Consider the following 16,760-nt stretch of genomic DNA (forward strand, 5'->3'; position numbering starts at 1 on the left):
GGTCTCAAGGCAATGCTCATTGCGCATTTTTTCTTAGGGATTTTATCACCTTCCTCATTGGTGTCTTGATGGCAGCATCTTCTTGTAAGTGCCAGTTATTTTGATAAAGCATCTCCCCAGTTTAGCTTAATTTGAACTCTGAACTATAAAACTAAAAACTGACTCTCTGGGGACAAACCTTCTCATGTGTCTGAGAGTCAATAACGCACTTCTCAAAACTCATCACAGAAAATCAGCACCCATGGTTTTTTCACTCTGGCTGAACCTGTAAGAATTTGTACTCTGATACCCTACAGCTGGAAAATCCTGTCCCTCTCATGCCATGATAAGGCACTGGAAATGACAACGTGAGTGAGGGGGTGCTGAGTGATGGCTCTGATTAGCTGGCTGAAAGCTGACTCTCCAGTAGACTGACTGCATCTCACTGTTTAAATATTGCAACACTACAGTCTAGGGATGATTTAAGGCTCTTTCGACAGTAGTAATGACTAACCAGGAATTTCTTCTTTACCTCTGACTTCAAAAGTTAGAACCAAACATCTACATAAGATGCTGCACTAGGTATCCAGTACTGATGTTCATTTCTTCTATTCAAATCTGCAGGATCTCATGCCCAACCATAGTTCAGTAACCACTAACTTGGATTTACTTTGTAGAGATTTTTGAACCTATTTCTATGTGTACATGTTGTTTCAAGAAGCCAGGAAGAGTCCACTTGTAACAGAATGCTGTTAAGAGTAAGATTCTTAAGATATAAAGGAAAATAATTTTGATGAGGAAGAAAGGAGGGAATTGGCCAACAAGAACAATGCAGATATGAAGAACTCATCAAATAACTTAAGATTTATAGTGGACACAAGGCCAGGTAACAGGATAAAAGAAAGGCATCGCATAGTTAATAAAAACACCAGGAATATTAAGGATGAGGACTGGAAGAAAGCCAAGGACAATCGAGTAGTTTTTAAAGCAATATTGGGAGAAAAGGGGAGTATGAAAGAAGAGACAGAACTGCTGCTTTGGCAGAGTAACACAGCAAGACAGAAATATATCGCTACTTAACTTGTTTATTCTTTGCCAAAGAGACGAGCAACGAACGCCATCCTGGTACAGAGCCTTGGTGTGAAACTCCAACAGAAACGGATCGCTGCAGCCACAGCTGCAGACTGACTTAGAAAACCACACACTGACTTGAGCTGTGTACTGTATTTTACTATTTTAATGTTTCCCAATTACCTTTTAATCTGCTCTGGGCTGCCCCTGAGTTTGTCACCTGGAAAGTGGAAAGAACAATAGACTGGGAGTTCAAATCTGCCAGGGACCCCTGGCAGCTGGGTGAGCCTGGGGAGGAAACCCACAGCCCCAGAGTCGTCAGCTGCTGCAGAATTCTCATCTGTCCAGTGGGAAGAACAGCAGTCATCTCACAGGGATGTGAGAGAATCAAGTGAGATCAGTTATGTCAAAGGGCTTATGCCGCCTGCTTTTCCACCAGAGAAAGCAAGTACCCTAAGGGCAGAGCCCTGGGTTGGCCTCCTTACAATCCAGTAAAATATCTTTCACAGGGAAGGTGCTTAAAAATATTTACTGAACTGACCTGCTCAATGATCTTTTGGAGCAGAAAAATATAGAACACATGTAGTTAAAAGGGAAATGAAAGAGAAATAGGAAGAATATTAACCACAAGCTTAACTAACCAGACTGAGGTTGGGTCAACATGCTCAGATGAATGATATTCTAGGGTACTAAGGCCCAGTCAGTGATCTTTCAAAAATAACAGAGAATAGCAGAGTGTTGCAGGGGGAAAAAAGAGTGTCAACTGTTGTTTGAATTTTGGAACAGGGAAAAGAAGGAATCAGTGAATGATGGGACAGTGAGTGTGACTTCAACTCTTGGCAAAATTCTAGCAAGCATTAGTAAAGGGAAGGGTAGAGAACATTTAGGAAAGGGAAGGTGTAATCCTAAGGAACCAGCAAAGCTTCATGGGGAAGTCAAGGGACAAAGAATTAATTTACCTGGCTATTAGCAAAGTAAAAATACCCATTAGGTCTTGTGGGATAGATGAATGAACACTGACAAGTAGGTGGATCCGAAATTAGCTGAGTCTAAGGATCCAAAGAGTAACCGTTAATGGCTTTGAAAGCTGTTTGGCAGTTTCAGGGGTCCAAACTCGAAACTGTGCTATACTGGGCATGTTCATCAATGACGTGACTAAAACTATGGATGGCAAGCTTATCAAATTTGCAACGCACACTTGGGAAGGTCAGCTAACAAACTGATCAAAGAATCAATTAAAAAAAATCTCAATAGACTAGGATCACAGGCTTAATTTAATATAATTAAATTCAAAGAGACATTGCCAAGGCTTCCACTCAAATCTCAAGAATCCCCTTTACAAGTACAAGATGGGGGATATACAGCTAAAGGAGCCCTTTATTGGAAAAAGATCTGGGGGTTTCAGTGGACTACCTGCCCACTCAGCAGGAGTCAACAGCACGACATGGCAGCCCCAAAGGGTAATGTGCTCTCCTTCAGGAGACAAGAAGACAGACATAGGCTCTACAACTAGGAAAGCAACGGATGCACTGCATGGACCTCCTCTGGTCAGGACACATTTCAGAAAGATGACTGAGAACTCAAGGGTCTGTCTTAAAGAAAGGCACCCAGAATGAGACCATGCAACATGATAACATGGGAAGGTACTAGAAGAAAAGATGGGGGAAGGAAAACAGGAAAAAGTGATGTGGAAATGTGCAAAGACAAGTGACCACCTCAGGCTATCCCCCCAACCCCCACAGAGGCCTTCAGACAAGGCAGGGGCGGGGCAATCACCTGTTAGTTAGGCTGCAGAGGAGAAGCTGGACTAAATGACCCCAGACCCCCCAACCAAATCTGAAATTCCATAATTACATGACATCTAATTTACTCTTAATATTTACTAGGCAACACCACATCTACACCACTGTACTGGTCCTATTTCAGAGGCTATAAAAAAAAGCTTCCTTAGCTACAAACTTTTCTGAAATGTGCATTTATAGCATCCTTCAAAAATCACTGTGTGTGCACACCCTCAACAGGAACTAATCTCCAAGAAAATATGTTAAATGAAACAAAGTTATTGGGAACTGTTAGTTCTGTAGGAATGAAATTGTAAAGAAGTAAATAGCTGTTTTACAAATTCATGGTGGAATTTGGTTATAAAATGCAGTTACTGTGAAATAACAGGATAGGATCACGTAGGCATAAAATGTCAAACAGTTTAGAAACAAGGAAATACCATCACAAAGCAAACACGTACATATTCACTGGAAACTACAGAAGTGCATATTTAACAAATTCTAAGGTGGATTATGAGCCCTCGTGTGGCATTTGGATAGAAACTGGCCTTGGGGTTACAAAGAACTGAGATCAGTCCCTGCTTCTGACACCACACAAGCTGCATACAACTGTGGGCAAGTCCTCTGACCTCTCAAAGGACCAGGTAACCTTCTCTAAGCTATGGATTTTCTTCAGTGAATGGAGTTTTCCACAATGGGAGCTGCGAAGAGCAATAAAATCAGAGGTCCAGATGGAAAAACAAATGAAACAAACCTAAAAAAGCTGATAATTGTAACAATAAAAAGAATAATAATGAAACTATTTGGAGATTTGCAACAGTTTCCATGCCCTTTCCAATAACTCCGTGACATTGTCATTTTGGGGAAACTGAGAGTGAACAAGTTTAAGTGCTTTGTCCTTGATCACATGAATAAGACACATCAGAGTGAGAATCAGACTTCTCAAACCAGGTAGAACCCTTCGACTGAATGAAAGAAGCCCAAAGATACAAAACCAGAGTAAAAACATTTTCTATCTTTTGACCCAATGATTTCACTGGGGATTATAGAAAGAACCCTCCTCCATCCGATCAATTAATCAAGTACTTAAAATATATACATTTTTTAAACCCAAAAGAAACACTCCAAATCAACGGAAGAAATGGATAAACTCTACAGAATCCAACCGAGATAAAAACACATGTATATTTACACATTAACAAAGACTAAAAAGAATATGAATAGTTTAATATCTACAAGGCTGCTTTAAGTTCAAAGGGAAAAAAAGCTATTTTAGAAATCCAGAACCACGTTAGAAATTTAGATTAAATTACCGAAGATTTAAAATTTTTATCTTTTCAAAACAACATTGAATTATGACAAATATTAAGATACTGGATAATCAGAAATCAACTGTGCTCTATGGGGTCTCATTTCTGAACTATAAGAATTCTGTAATCTGCTTACTACTGAGGTTATAAAATTGAAGCAATGTTTACACCTAACACATGAAATCTCTACACACACACAATAATAAAAACTCAAACTCTACAAAAAGTCTAAAAAAGGAATAGCTAATTAAATGAGGGTGAGCAGTTAACTGCACATCCTACAAAACTGATGTGGTAAAAATATACAAAGTCTGGTAAATCTTAGAGAACCAGAGAATTTTCAAGCTAGAAATGACCTTGGGGTTTGAAGTCTGCCTGTACCTCCATTTCCTCTTCTGTAAAATGGGGCTAACAAGTATCCCTCAGAACACTGCTCTGAGGATCCAAAGTGCCCATTATCAGCTGTTACGATCTAGCTCAACCCTCAGAGAGGCTTAGAATGTCTATTTAACAGAACACCTACATCAATGTGCCAACATACAGCACCGTTATGGAAGCACCGACTGCTTTAACAGCACACTAACAGCTGGCAGATTTCAGGCGAGATGGTAAACTTCCAAGAAAGACTAAGGAGGGCCCCCTTGCAATCTGCAAGCAGCCTGTGTGGTCGGAGCACCACACTCTCCCGGGGAATGGCTGCTTTATGACCAGCGATTTAATCTGACTAAGATGTGGACATGACAAAACCCAGGCAGCCTGCCCAAGGTGGCTTCACAACCTATGGCCAGAAAGCCAGTCAGTCAGGGCCAGAGCTACCTCCTTTACAGGTGATAAGAAAAGTTAACAGCTTTGAGATGGTTCATTAAGGCTGTGAAACTCCCCTAAGCAGCTGAACATCCTCATCTGTCCTGACCCTTTTCACACTAAAACTTGTCAATTGACCAGATTGCTAAATCAATTTCTGTAGGGAATGCTGCAGGAGACAGTGAGAGGGAAGGTGAGTGTTACAGGGGAGGCAGGAGACAGAGGCAGCTGTGTCCTGGCAAATACAGCCACAGGGCTGCTGGGGACTCCCCCAAAGTGGGCCAATTAATGCTGCTAGTATTGTTCCATAACAGCAGGAATCTCTGCTAGGGGAACATCAAGAATTCTATAAAGATCTTGAGATGAAACCATGACCAGGAAGCAAAAGAATATTGAAAATCCAATATCACCCTATGCTCACAGTTTCAAAATATTCTGTCATGCTTATGGCAATATAAACATCTCTCATCAGTTAATTCCTGCAACATCCAATACTTCTAACTAGCTAATAAGACTCTAATGGCTTTGATTTTTATTTCTTTATAGAAAACTTTTTTGCAAAAAAATAAACTGTTTCCACTGAAATGAATATATTTGGAATCTAAATTACAAAATAAAAATGTATTTTCACTGCAATTTAAATTTCAAGGAAGAAAAAGAGATGGTTAGAAAACTTGTTTCATCCTTTTCTTAATCCTATAGGCAAAGATGAAAAACAGCGAATTATTACTTACTTACCAGAATAATTCAGTTACATTTTGTAAGTCAACAACAATTAATTTAGGAGACTGCCCTAGTCCCATCTGATTTCACATATACCAGAAAATAGTTTAAATCTTTTCAAAAGTAACTTTATCCACAAACTTACTTTGCTATTCATGCTGTGACTCACCTTTTTCATTCTCTTTGTATTTACAAATGCCAACTGGAATTTCAGCTTGAAATACGGAACCCACCATAATTTCCTATTTTCAAAAAAGAACAAAGTCTTAGTGTTATATCCAGCAGCTCATATTTAACCAGCTTCTTGGGTAACTGATTCCTGTTTCTGATGCTATAAAATGTGGATAAAACTACTATTTCATACACACACATACACACACACACAAACACACATTCTCTCTCTCCCCTCAGAGGCATATTGTGAGAATTAATGAGTTAATAAGAGTTAAGTGCTTACAGATGATTGGGTAAAAACATTAGGAATAATGAGGTGAGGGTAAGTCAAGGGATTATTTACAAATAATGTGCAATTTTCAATGGGCAATTAAAATAAGTGTAAATGTAATGTCAATAAAAATTGATAATATTTTATTGTTGACAAATTCCTGCAAAACTATGAAAATCCAGTATCACAAATTTAACTAAAAAAATACTACACTTGGGGGTTGGGGGTAGATAAAAGAAACAGACCGAAGATACATAATGATGATACATGTAATCATCAATGAACAAAGGAGAACTTGAAAATTTATAAGCAGTGGTCTTTTCTGCAACACTTAGTTATGTCTGCTGGCAGACTTCATTCAAAGAAATGCCAAGAACCTTGTGCTACAACTGGTTTAAGAGAAACAGACATTAAGAGCACACTTAATTCTATCCTTTGCAGGCTCTAACTGCAGAACTTTACAGAGACATGGGGACAGTCAATACAAACAGTGAGTTGGGGCTAGGATTTTACTGAAGGAAGACAACAGGCTGAGCTGCTTTTTGGAAATTGCACAGTTCTTTTAATGAGCCCAAACTGTGTCCTGAGACAAAGACCTAGTATTCGTGTTGATGCTGTGAGACACAGAACACTGCAGGCTCCGAAGAAATAAAAATGAGTATCCCCCAAAGAGTAACAGCAAGGTGCCAAGTGGGTGTGAATAAACCATAACGCATCACAAACACGGAATCGCGAGGGGATGGGGTGGAAAAGCTGTCATTCCAGACAAAGAAGAAGAGGGTCTGGTCACATAGTGAGAGCCCCCGAAGCACGGCCAGTCTTCAAGCTAAGCTGCTATCTTTGTGAAAGCTCCCAGGGTGCTGGGGAGAGCCTCTGTGGCAAATGCACAGGGAGCCTCACTGGATGGATGAGCCATAGGAAGTGTTGGAATGCATGGGACCACAGAGCTATGTGAATATCGGCACACACACGATAATCCCACCTGCCAGGCAGGGCGTCTGTCCTACTAAAGCTTAGATTGAGTTCAAGTACAAGGAATTAGAAGGGGCTAAGCATTTTAAGACCGTGGGAAAGGATGGAAACGACTTCATTTCTGTATCTTTCTTAATTAAAGTAGATGGGAGGCTGCAGGCTCAGGTCTGAAAGTGGCCTGCTGACCAGAGGCCAGGGGCATGACCACGTGTCCTCTCCCCAGCCAAGGGAGCACTTCATCTCGACTTCCCTCCAGCCAGTAACTTGCTTTGCTGTGCCAGAGCTTCTCGTGTCTCCCAACAGAACAGGGACTTGGACGCCCTGAAGAACACCAGTATCTGGCAATGGCCACAGCGGGTATTTAGTAATACCTTAACAGAAATTAAGAGCTGAATGAAGCCTATAATCCATTCAGACTGGCTTTTGTCCAGGCCACCTGTAGTTTCCAACAGGTGGAGGTTGACTGTGGGGTTTCTAGACTTTTTTTATTTTCTCCCAAAGTCTACCTGTCATAACCACCATCATAAATGCCAGGGTCTCTCCACTGCACTCACCAGCTCACCAGCATACCGCTGAAAATCTTTTTTTTTTCTTTTTTGCTTTTCGGAGGGCAACTGGGGTTAAGTGACTTGCCCAAGGTCATACGGCTAGTTTTTGTGTTAAGTTCTGAGGCCGAATTTGAACTCAGGTCCTCCTGACTCCAGGGCCGGTTCTCTCTTCACTGTGCCACCTAGCTGCCCTGAAAATCATTTTTTTTAACCTAGCAATTTAGTGTAATTTCAGAAGAGTGTGTCTATCTATACACACAAACACACACTTCCATACAAAGAATTCTCACTGGATACCTACTTTTGAGAAATCTTGTAGAAATACCTTTCTAGAATGCACTTAGAGAATTAACAAAAAAGACATGGTGGTCACAAAGAGTCAGCATAGCTTCATCAAGTCTGATCGAGGTCAGACTAAAGTTATATCCTTTGTTGGTAGGCTTATTAAACTGGTAGAGATGGGGATGAAGAAGGGGTATATTAGCACAGTATTTGACAAGGTAGACCATGCAATTCTTGTGGAAAGGAGAAAGATCGGGACTAAAAGAGAGTGTAGTCAGCTGGATCTGGCCTTGCTTGAATGACAAGACTCAGGGAGACATCACTAATAGTTCAGGGTCACCTTGGCGGGTCTCTAGTGGAGGTCTGGGGGAGGGGGGCTGATGGTTAGCCCTCTGCTAGTCCACATCTGAACCCATGACCCGGAGAAAAGAAGAGACTGTATCTTTATCAAATCTGCAGCCAACCCAAAGCTAGGAAGGGCAGCTATCACTCTGATCGTGATCCAAAAAGATCCTGATGGACGAGTGGGAGTTATTAATCTGAAGTCCATAAACTTGCTTCATAAAAACATTCTGAGGATTCCATTTTAAAACAATTGGTCTCCTTTGCGATCCTATGTATTTTAAAACTTGATTCTGAGAAGAGGCCCGAAGGTTTCTTCACTGGTCTGCCAAAGGGGACAACACAAAAGGTATCTTAGGCTGGAGCACTGAGCTGAATTCCCTAATTTAAGAGAGATAGAAGTGTAAAATCTCACGCTGGAGTTAAAAAAAAAAAACTGACGTCCTAAGTACAAGCTGGACAAGGTTTCATCAGACAAAAGTTCTTCTGAGATTGACTTGGCAGGGGTGTGGGTGTTCAGTGTTTGTAGACTAAAATCTCAGGATGATTCAACAGTGTAAAGCCAGGCAAGAAAGCTTAAAAACATACGAGATCCACGAACTTTTCTTTTTAAAGGTGAAGCTCAAGGGACAGCTCTGCCATGTCTGAACAGGTGGGCTGGTGTCATCTAGGGAGGGGCACACCAGGTGACAAACAGCTACTTGTAGATGCTTACTGGCTCAAGGAACTGGAACATTTAGGGCAGAGCACAAGATGGCCATGTTCAATGATATGAAAGATATCATGGGGAAGAAGGCTTACTTGTGCAGTTTGGCCCCAGTGGCTACAACAAGGAAAAGGCACGGCTCATTGTAGAGAGGTAGACTGAGGTTTGATATAAGAAAAATCCTGCTACCCAGAGTGAGGACTCGTTGCCCAGGGAACAGGCTGTAGGACAGGGCATTATGCCTTCACTGGGGGCATTCCCTGGAGCGAGGCCTCCTTTCTGGGCAGGGCTTGGAGCAGGTGGTCATTAGGATCACTTGTAGCTCTGAATCAACATGAGGATTTCATACAAAGGTACGAGACGCCTCTGCCCTGCCTCCAACAGATGTCTGTCTTTAGTATGGAATCCCCAGTTGCCCTGCGGCTCACAACTGAACCTTCTCTTCAAAATTCCCAAGACAGGGTCACTTGTGGCAGAGGAAGCCCAGGAGTATCTGTCCACTCTGGTGATCCTCTGGGCAGGCTTGAGGGGGTCTGAAGAGTCTCAGATGATCTCCAATTTTCAGCAACAAGGGATGACCTGACCGGCTGTGGGATTCTTATAAGTATCCCAGAGGCTCCTGGACCAAACTACACTGAACATCCAACTGAAAACATACAGGAAGATCAGGATTTCCTGGGCCTGAACTAAATCCGTAGGTCTGCTAGATAGATGAAGACTGTCTGTCTGATCCTGACCAAATCCGAGTGACTGGGGAATACTGTGGCTTAAAAGCCATTCAATTTGCTGCACTTGGCTACCTAGTCATTGGAAAACAATGAAAACTTGTGCAATGAAGGTGAAAAAGCACCATTTTTTTTCAAACTACCTTTACCACAAAAATCACTTATTCACTTTGATATCTTTTGATTTATGGGTTCAGTCCTAAACCTTGTTCTCCCTACAACCAACTTACGTTATAAATCTCATTCAAATGAAAAAAATCAATGTATTTTTAAAACAAGGGAGAGAGAAGGAAGGTGTGTCCATCGGTTAAGTGACACTGTTAAAGGCTCTTCTTTATTGATACCATATAAATGTGCCACAAAATGTTCCTGTTTAAAGTTTCTCATATTTGGTCTGGTCCTTCAACCTAAGGGACAAATGTCCCGTCTTCTATTTGGGTTCAAGAAAACAGCTCCACAAGCACAGTAACCTGGAGAGCACAGGGGGCAGGGAGTGGCACTGAGGGTCAAGCACTGAACCTGGAGCTGGGAGACCCAAGTTCAAATCCAGCCTCAGACAATTCCTGGCCACCTGGCTCTGGGCAAGTCATGTGCTTGCCTCAGGATCCTCAACTGTAAAACGGGGCTAACAGCAGCATTCACCTCCCAGGACTGTGGTAAAATCAAGTGAGAGAATGTTTGTTTACAGTGGTGCTCTGCACAGTGCTGGCACCTAGTGGCTGCTCTCCATTTATCCCCTTCCCTCCCCCTCACCACCTGATCCTGGCTGAGTGGCTGAACTATTGTGCCTCAGTTTCCCCATCTGTAAGGTGGGGATGACAGCTGCACTTAGGTCCCAGGGCTGCTGTGAGGATCAGAAGGAATCATCTCTGTCCAGCACTTAGGACAGAGTCTGGCACATTACTGTGACTGCTAGCTGAGACAGAAGCTCACGGAGTCAATGCTATGACCTAGCAGGTAAGAGGTGAAGGGCCCATCATACTCTGCCCTGGTCACACCAAACCCGGAGCCACGCATTCACTTCTGGGCATTATCGATGACGGACATCCATAAACCACAGCGTCCAAAGGAAGGCCACCAGGATGGTGAAGGGCCTTGAATCCATGACATGTGACAATGGGATGAAGGAACTAGGATATTTAGCCCAGAGAAGAGAAGTGAACCAAGGGAGCTCTCATGTGGAAGAAGGATAAGATAATTCTATCCGGCAACAGAGGGCAGAGCCCAAGGCTGGAAACTGCAGAGAAGCAGACTGAAGCTTGAGGTGAACAGAAACGCACCAGCAGCAAGAGCTTGCCAAAGCGGGATGGGCTGCCCTGAGCGATGGGGAGTAGTCTGGCTATGGGGTAGACTGGACGACCACAGGGGTCCCTCCTATGTCCTGACAGTTGCACCTCTTGGAGACAGTCCCTAACCACAAGAGTCCTATAATACGCTTCGTGGGAGTTTTGTTAAACATTTTCGGTATTTTTCCCCATGAAATTGGGCCTATACCAGAAAAATCTGTGCTGTCTCCTCCTCCTCATGCATACTATGTCATATAAAGTCCCTACATTGTCACCATTTATTTCTTTTAAAATTTGTTATCTGAAATCTGCCATCTTGAGTACAGGCCAAGGAGGCTCCAAGGTGAACACTGGGGCATGTATGTTGCATGGGGTCACTTTTACATCTAAAGCAACACCACAGAAAAAGGTCTTTTTATGGGAAGAGCAATGAAATCGCTGAAAATTAGAGACATTCTAGAACTGAGTTTTATTAATGCAGATATTCTGATAAAGTCATGATTGTGATCTGCTATGGGATTTGATAAATCTGCTTTTACAAGTGTGAGCTGAGCTACCTTTTTCCAGTCTTCTGATGGAATATAGTCTTCGTCTTCTTCAGATTCCTCTTCTATTTCACTGTCTAGAACACATAACAAAACATCAATATTGTTCAACAAGACTGAGGGGCACTTAGCTAATGGTCCTTGGAGCCACAGTTCCAGGTAATCTATCACAGGAAAAATAAGCCAGAAACAGTCTCATTTTTCAAACATAACAGTCTTGATTAACAAACTAGAAACAAAGAACCACTCATCAGCCTGGATCATCACTCACACACTATGGGCGTGTCTCAGCATCTTCATCTGGAAAGAGATGCAGGACTAGGTGACCAGCTGAGGTCCCTTCTGGTTCAAAATCAGCTGGTCTTCTACACAGAATTTCACCAGCCTTCCGGCTGCCAAAGCACCCTCTTCCCCTCCAATCTGCATCCTCCTTGATATCTCCCTGCCATGATGGTGGCCCTTGTGGGTCCTCCCTTCCAGGACCTAGAATGCCACTGCACCCACCAGAGGAGCTTCATATATAGTGAGCAGGTGACTCAGTAAGCGAGGCTGCTTCCAACCATGTCCTGGAGGGTTCTCTCCCTGAGGTGGAAGCCACTCCATCCTGCCCCTGCCTCACTTGGGTGCCAAAGCCCTCCCCACTCATGTCAGTCTCATGTTTTCTCTTCTCACTGCCTGATCTCCCTTTCCCATTTCTGAGCATGTCCACACACCGCCAGTGCTGGGACTGCAGTGGCCAGGAGGCCCCTTCTCATCCCCAAACGGCTCATTTCCTTGTAGCACCTGCCCCCTGTACCAGCTGTCCTCACGCAGAATCAAGAGGACACTGTTCTCACCTAGGTTTCCTCAGTACTTCGCAAGGGGCTTTGAAAGCAGCAGGAACTTAAGTGTTTTGTTGTACTGAACTGAACTAGAAGAGTGAAATACAATCTCTACATAGCAAACAGTAATTCAATGTGATCATCTCTTTTCAAATACTAATGAGAAACTGCTCTCCTAACCAAGGCCTTGGGTCTAAGCTCCTAGCAGGGCTAAGGCAGAAATGGACAAGAGGAAAAAGTCAGAGAAAGAAGAGGAGAGAGAATGAGAAGAGAAAGGAGAGTGAAGGGGCTTCAAAGGCAGAGGGAGGAAGAACAGTGTCTGTCACCACCAACTGACTGGAAATGGGTAGAGGACTGTCTCTCTCTTCTTAGCTAGTGATCTGGAACAGTATCAGAAACCCTCCAAAACAAAGAAAGGTTAACTGAACACAAAGGTCAAAATATTTAGGCATTTACCTTGTTAAAACATGAAGTTCTGAATTACATTCAAGCCAAAGTGATCAGCATGAAACATCACCTACTTGTATCAAAATATTTACACCGACGTGGGCGGATCATTTCCTGGGCATCCTGAGAAGCCACAGACTGTGCTGGGTCATCATTGGACGACTGAGTTTCATCTTCCTGGCCTGATGAATCCTTTATATTTTCCTATAGCACAGTAAAATCAGAGAGTTATTTAAAATGTCATGGGAACTCTCACTGCAGGAGACAGGGGTGGAATTTTAAAGAAAAAATGAACCCATTTTATTCATTACACATACTACCATCTATAGCCTATTGGCTCACCTTCATTAACTGTAAAGCCATACTGATACTCTACAAAAAGTCAGCATGACTGACATATAAGTAAGCATGAGAAATGGCAATAAACCCAAGCAAAGCTAAAGCAACAGAAAAGCACTTTAAAAGACAGCTCTCAGCGGTGGCCAGGTGGCTCAGAGAGTAAGAGCACCAGCCCCAGTGTCAGGATGACCTGGGGATTGAATCCTAGGCTCAGATACGTAACACCACACCCAGAAATAACTGGCCATGTAACCTTGAGCAAGTTAGTTAACCCCAATTGCTTTAAAAAAAAAAAGACAGCTCTCACGTGTCTCAGTTGTGGTCAGTCACATCCAAGACAGAAAACATCCCCCAGTGAACAGATGAAACACTGCTCTGAAGGTAAAGTGCCCCAAACTCCACACATTCAGAGTCAATCTCTTGCACCCCATCAGCTTGTGGCAAAAAAACGAGGACCCGACTCCCAGAAACGCACGGTAAAAACCCTGGGGAGGTTTGGGATGTAAGCCCCAACACCCTGGCTGTCCCTTTCATATACCTCCCCAGGCCTGTCTTCAGGACTTTAGAGTGGAAGCCCACCTCTTTGATCGCCCCCACCTAACAAACAAGGCCTCCTCAAGATGTGATGAATGCATCCCTACAACAGACAGCCCCTCTCTACTGGCTGGCCCGAGACACCAGACCACGGCTTATCCTTTGCCTCCATCCTATCCACCCATCTTTCCAAGCCATCGCTCTATCTGCCAGATTTGACAAACTACCTCCTCCACCTTTCTCTGGGTGAGTAAACACTTCAATGGGACCATGACTTCAGAAAGCGCTCTCCATATTCTCCAGCTCATCCCCTCAGTGACAGCTCCCCTTGCCACAGCCTCTCAGGGGCCTAGACTTTCCCTAACAAGGCCATCCTTGAGAGGAGACCTGTCCTTTTCACTTGTACCCACAGTGCCCAGGACAGTGCCTGGCCCAGAATAAGTGCTTTTAAACAGACATTTTTGGAAATATAAAAACAACCAGAAAGCTTTACAAAATGATACACATACTTTACATTCTAGTTCTTTCCAAAAAATTAGATGTGATCCTTGCTAAAAGATGATACTTAGACTGAAGACCAAAAGAACAAGATGAACTTTAAGTTATTTTGTGTATTCAAGAAGTGACATTACCAGAAAAGTCAGCTGCTATAACACCAGCACACAGTAAAATAACAGCTAAAGAGCTACTTAACTAGTGTCAACAGCCAACATATGCTGGAGAGGCCAGAATGAGAGTGCAGGGTCTGGTGCCATCAAAGATTCTGGTCCAAACCCGGTCTGGTTTTTTAAGCCTGGCCATGGTGGCCCTTCTGTTCTTTCCCTGTCAACTGGTGATACCAGCAATAACCTACTGCATGGAACTGTGGGAAAAAAATGAAAAGCACAGAAGCCTAATGCGAATTTGGCCCTAATGCTGACAACTCACTTGGAAAACGACTAGCCAGATAATCACAAGTAAAACAGCTTCAGCCTAAATGAACGGATGCTGTGTACGCGCTAAACTGAAGGGGCTTTGAGATTTTAAAAAGAATTTAAGTAATATCAACAGGTTTCTGATGGTTACTATAAAGCAACTTGAATTTCTGAATATCAACATCTAGATGCTCTCTGAGAAAAATTTCTCCCCTATTTTTTCACTATTCTCAGCTATCTTTGGAAGAGATGCCCTACTGTGATTTTCCATCTGAAAGGAGAGGAAAATGCTAAGAAAGTTCATATGATACTTGGGTAAGGCAGGAGGCCAGGCCAAAAGGCTATATGTTCTGATCCTTGAAGCTGTTCTCTGGCCACTAAGTTTCCCCAGGACCCTTTCTGTTAGAACAAGATTACTTGGGAAGCCTCTTTCAATTTAACCCAGAAGAGTTCATCGCTTTTAAACCTAACAAGAGAAATATTACACTTGAAGAACTAGTCCAAGGTCCTCTTTGGGAAACTGTAGATAATGAAGTCCAATGGGTTCCACGATCAAGCCAAGAAATGTTTAGTAAGTACCTACTATGTGCCAAGCCCTGGGCGTACAATAAAAGGTGGAATACAAGACCAGAAGGAAGGCCCTAGCATTAAGGTGGAGCTCTTGAGAAAGTCTTCTTACAGAAGACGAGATTGTGGTTGGGACCTCAAGGAGCCAGGGAAAGAGAATCCCAAGCACAGGGGACAGCCAGGGAAAATGCCCAGAGCTAGGAGACTGAGTCTTATGTGCAAGGGTGGTGTAAGGAGACTGGAAAGGGAGGAAGGAGCCAGGTCACAGGGGGCTTTACAAGTCAAATGGAGTTCACTGTTGATCCTAGAGGCAATGGGGAGACATGACCAGACCTAGTCTTCAGGAAGATCAATGGGAAGGCTAAGTGGAAGATGGGCGGGGGCCGCCACCCAGCAGCCACTGCAACAGCGCGGGGCACAGCGATGAGAACTCCAGGACAGTGGCAGTGTCACAGGGGATGCTGAAAAGGCAGCCTCGATGAGCCCATGAAGAGCAAGGGTCCTCGGACAGTGCGTGTATCCTCACAAGACGACCAGTCAAACCGGCACTATTCATGACCCCCTTCTAGAAATGAAGACGAGGAAACAGGCTCAAACAGAGCTCACGCAGAGCTCGGCTGGGCCCTGCCCGCACAGGACCTGGAGCCACACATCACGGCTGACAAGTCAGCAGACGTGACCAAGCACCTGCACTCTTCAAGATGCCCTCCAGTTTCTTTGTCCTAGCAGTTTACAAGGAAAACAGAAAAGTGGAGTCCCTCACAGAGCCTGACACAGCTCAGCCACACGACAGAGCAGGGGCACTCCGAACACGCAGCTCAGTGTGGAGGCCAAAGGGCAAAAGGACACGGCGTCAGAGGACCCCCGTTCACGTCCTGGTCATGGCTGCATCGATTCCTTCCTTCCTTGTGACCCTGGGCCAGTGAAACCAGCTCTTGTTTGCTCATCTGCTCTGGGAAAAAAAAGGAGGAGGGGGCAAGGAAGGGGAGCTGAGGGAAAGGGCCGAGATCTGTGCGGTCATGATGAGTAGAGGGAATCCCTGTGAGGAGACAAACACTCTGGATGAGGACGGGCACCAAGCACCGACACACGTGACACACGTGACACACGGAAGAACGCGCTCTCAGCCTGTGTCAGTGCTCTGCTCACTGCCTCAATTCTGCACTGAAAGCTCACCTTCTGGCCCAGCCTTAACACCCCAGAAGGGGCCGTCACCCCCAACCCTCTTTACTCACCTTGTTTTCTCCACTACAGCCACTGTTGTCATCGTTGTCCACATCTTCATCGTCTTCGCCTTCCTCTTCCTCCTCTTCTTCCTCCTCTTCCTCAGGCAGCCGGACGGCACTATCATAGCCGTAAAGGCTGAGGAGCTCGTGAATTGGCATGTCGCCTTCCTGCAGAACATCCCCCAAGGCAAATGTCTGAGTCCACATTTCACAAGGCCATGGCATAAAAGACTTTTAGTTCCAAACTTCAATCTTACAGAAGAGGTGAGAATTAGAGAGGCTGCCTTAATGTTCAAATCACCAAACCCCACATATTTTTGCAAGTTTTGGGAAATACATTTAAATATAGTTAGACTAATTCTAGAAAATGAGTAATTGTTACTACTTAGAACG

The 16,760-nt window shown here is 43.8% G+C and overlaps 1 protein-coding gene across 4 annotated transcripts in view; it reads right to left on the minus strand.

Moving 5' to 3' along the window:
- Nucleotides 1-16,760, minus strand: part of LOC138164885 (mesoderm induction early response protein 1) — a 485,607-nt gene that overhangs the window by 27,508 nt on the left and 441,339 nt on the right. For all 4 annotated transcript variants that reach the window (XM_069092820.1, XM_069092817.1, XM_069092821.1 and 1 more), the window contains 4 exons: nt 16,377-16,535; nt 12,862-12,991; nt 11,532-11,596; nt 5,838-5,910 (listed from right to left, as the gene is read on the minus strand). In XM_069092820.1, the coding sequence (XP_068948921.1) occupies nt 5,838-5,910; nt 11,532-11,596; nt 12,862-12,991; nt 16,377-16,535 (427 nt within the window). The remainder of the gene's footprint in view (nt 1-5,837; nt 5,911-11,531; nt 11,597-12,861; nt 12,992-16,376; nt 16,536-16,760) is intronic.

This window comes from Petaurus breviceps, unplaced genomic scaffold (genome assembly GCF_028583685.1).
Source record: "Petaurus breviceps papuanus isolate PSGF00001 unplaced genomic scaffold, PetGlider_PUasm1.0 207, whole genome shotgun sequence".
Lineage (NCBI taxonomy): Eukaryota > Metazoa > Chordata > Mammalia > Diprotodontia > Petauridae > Petaurus > Petaurus breviceps.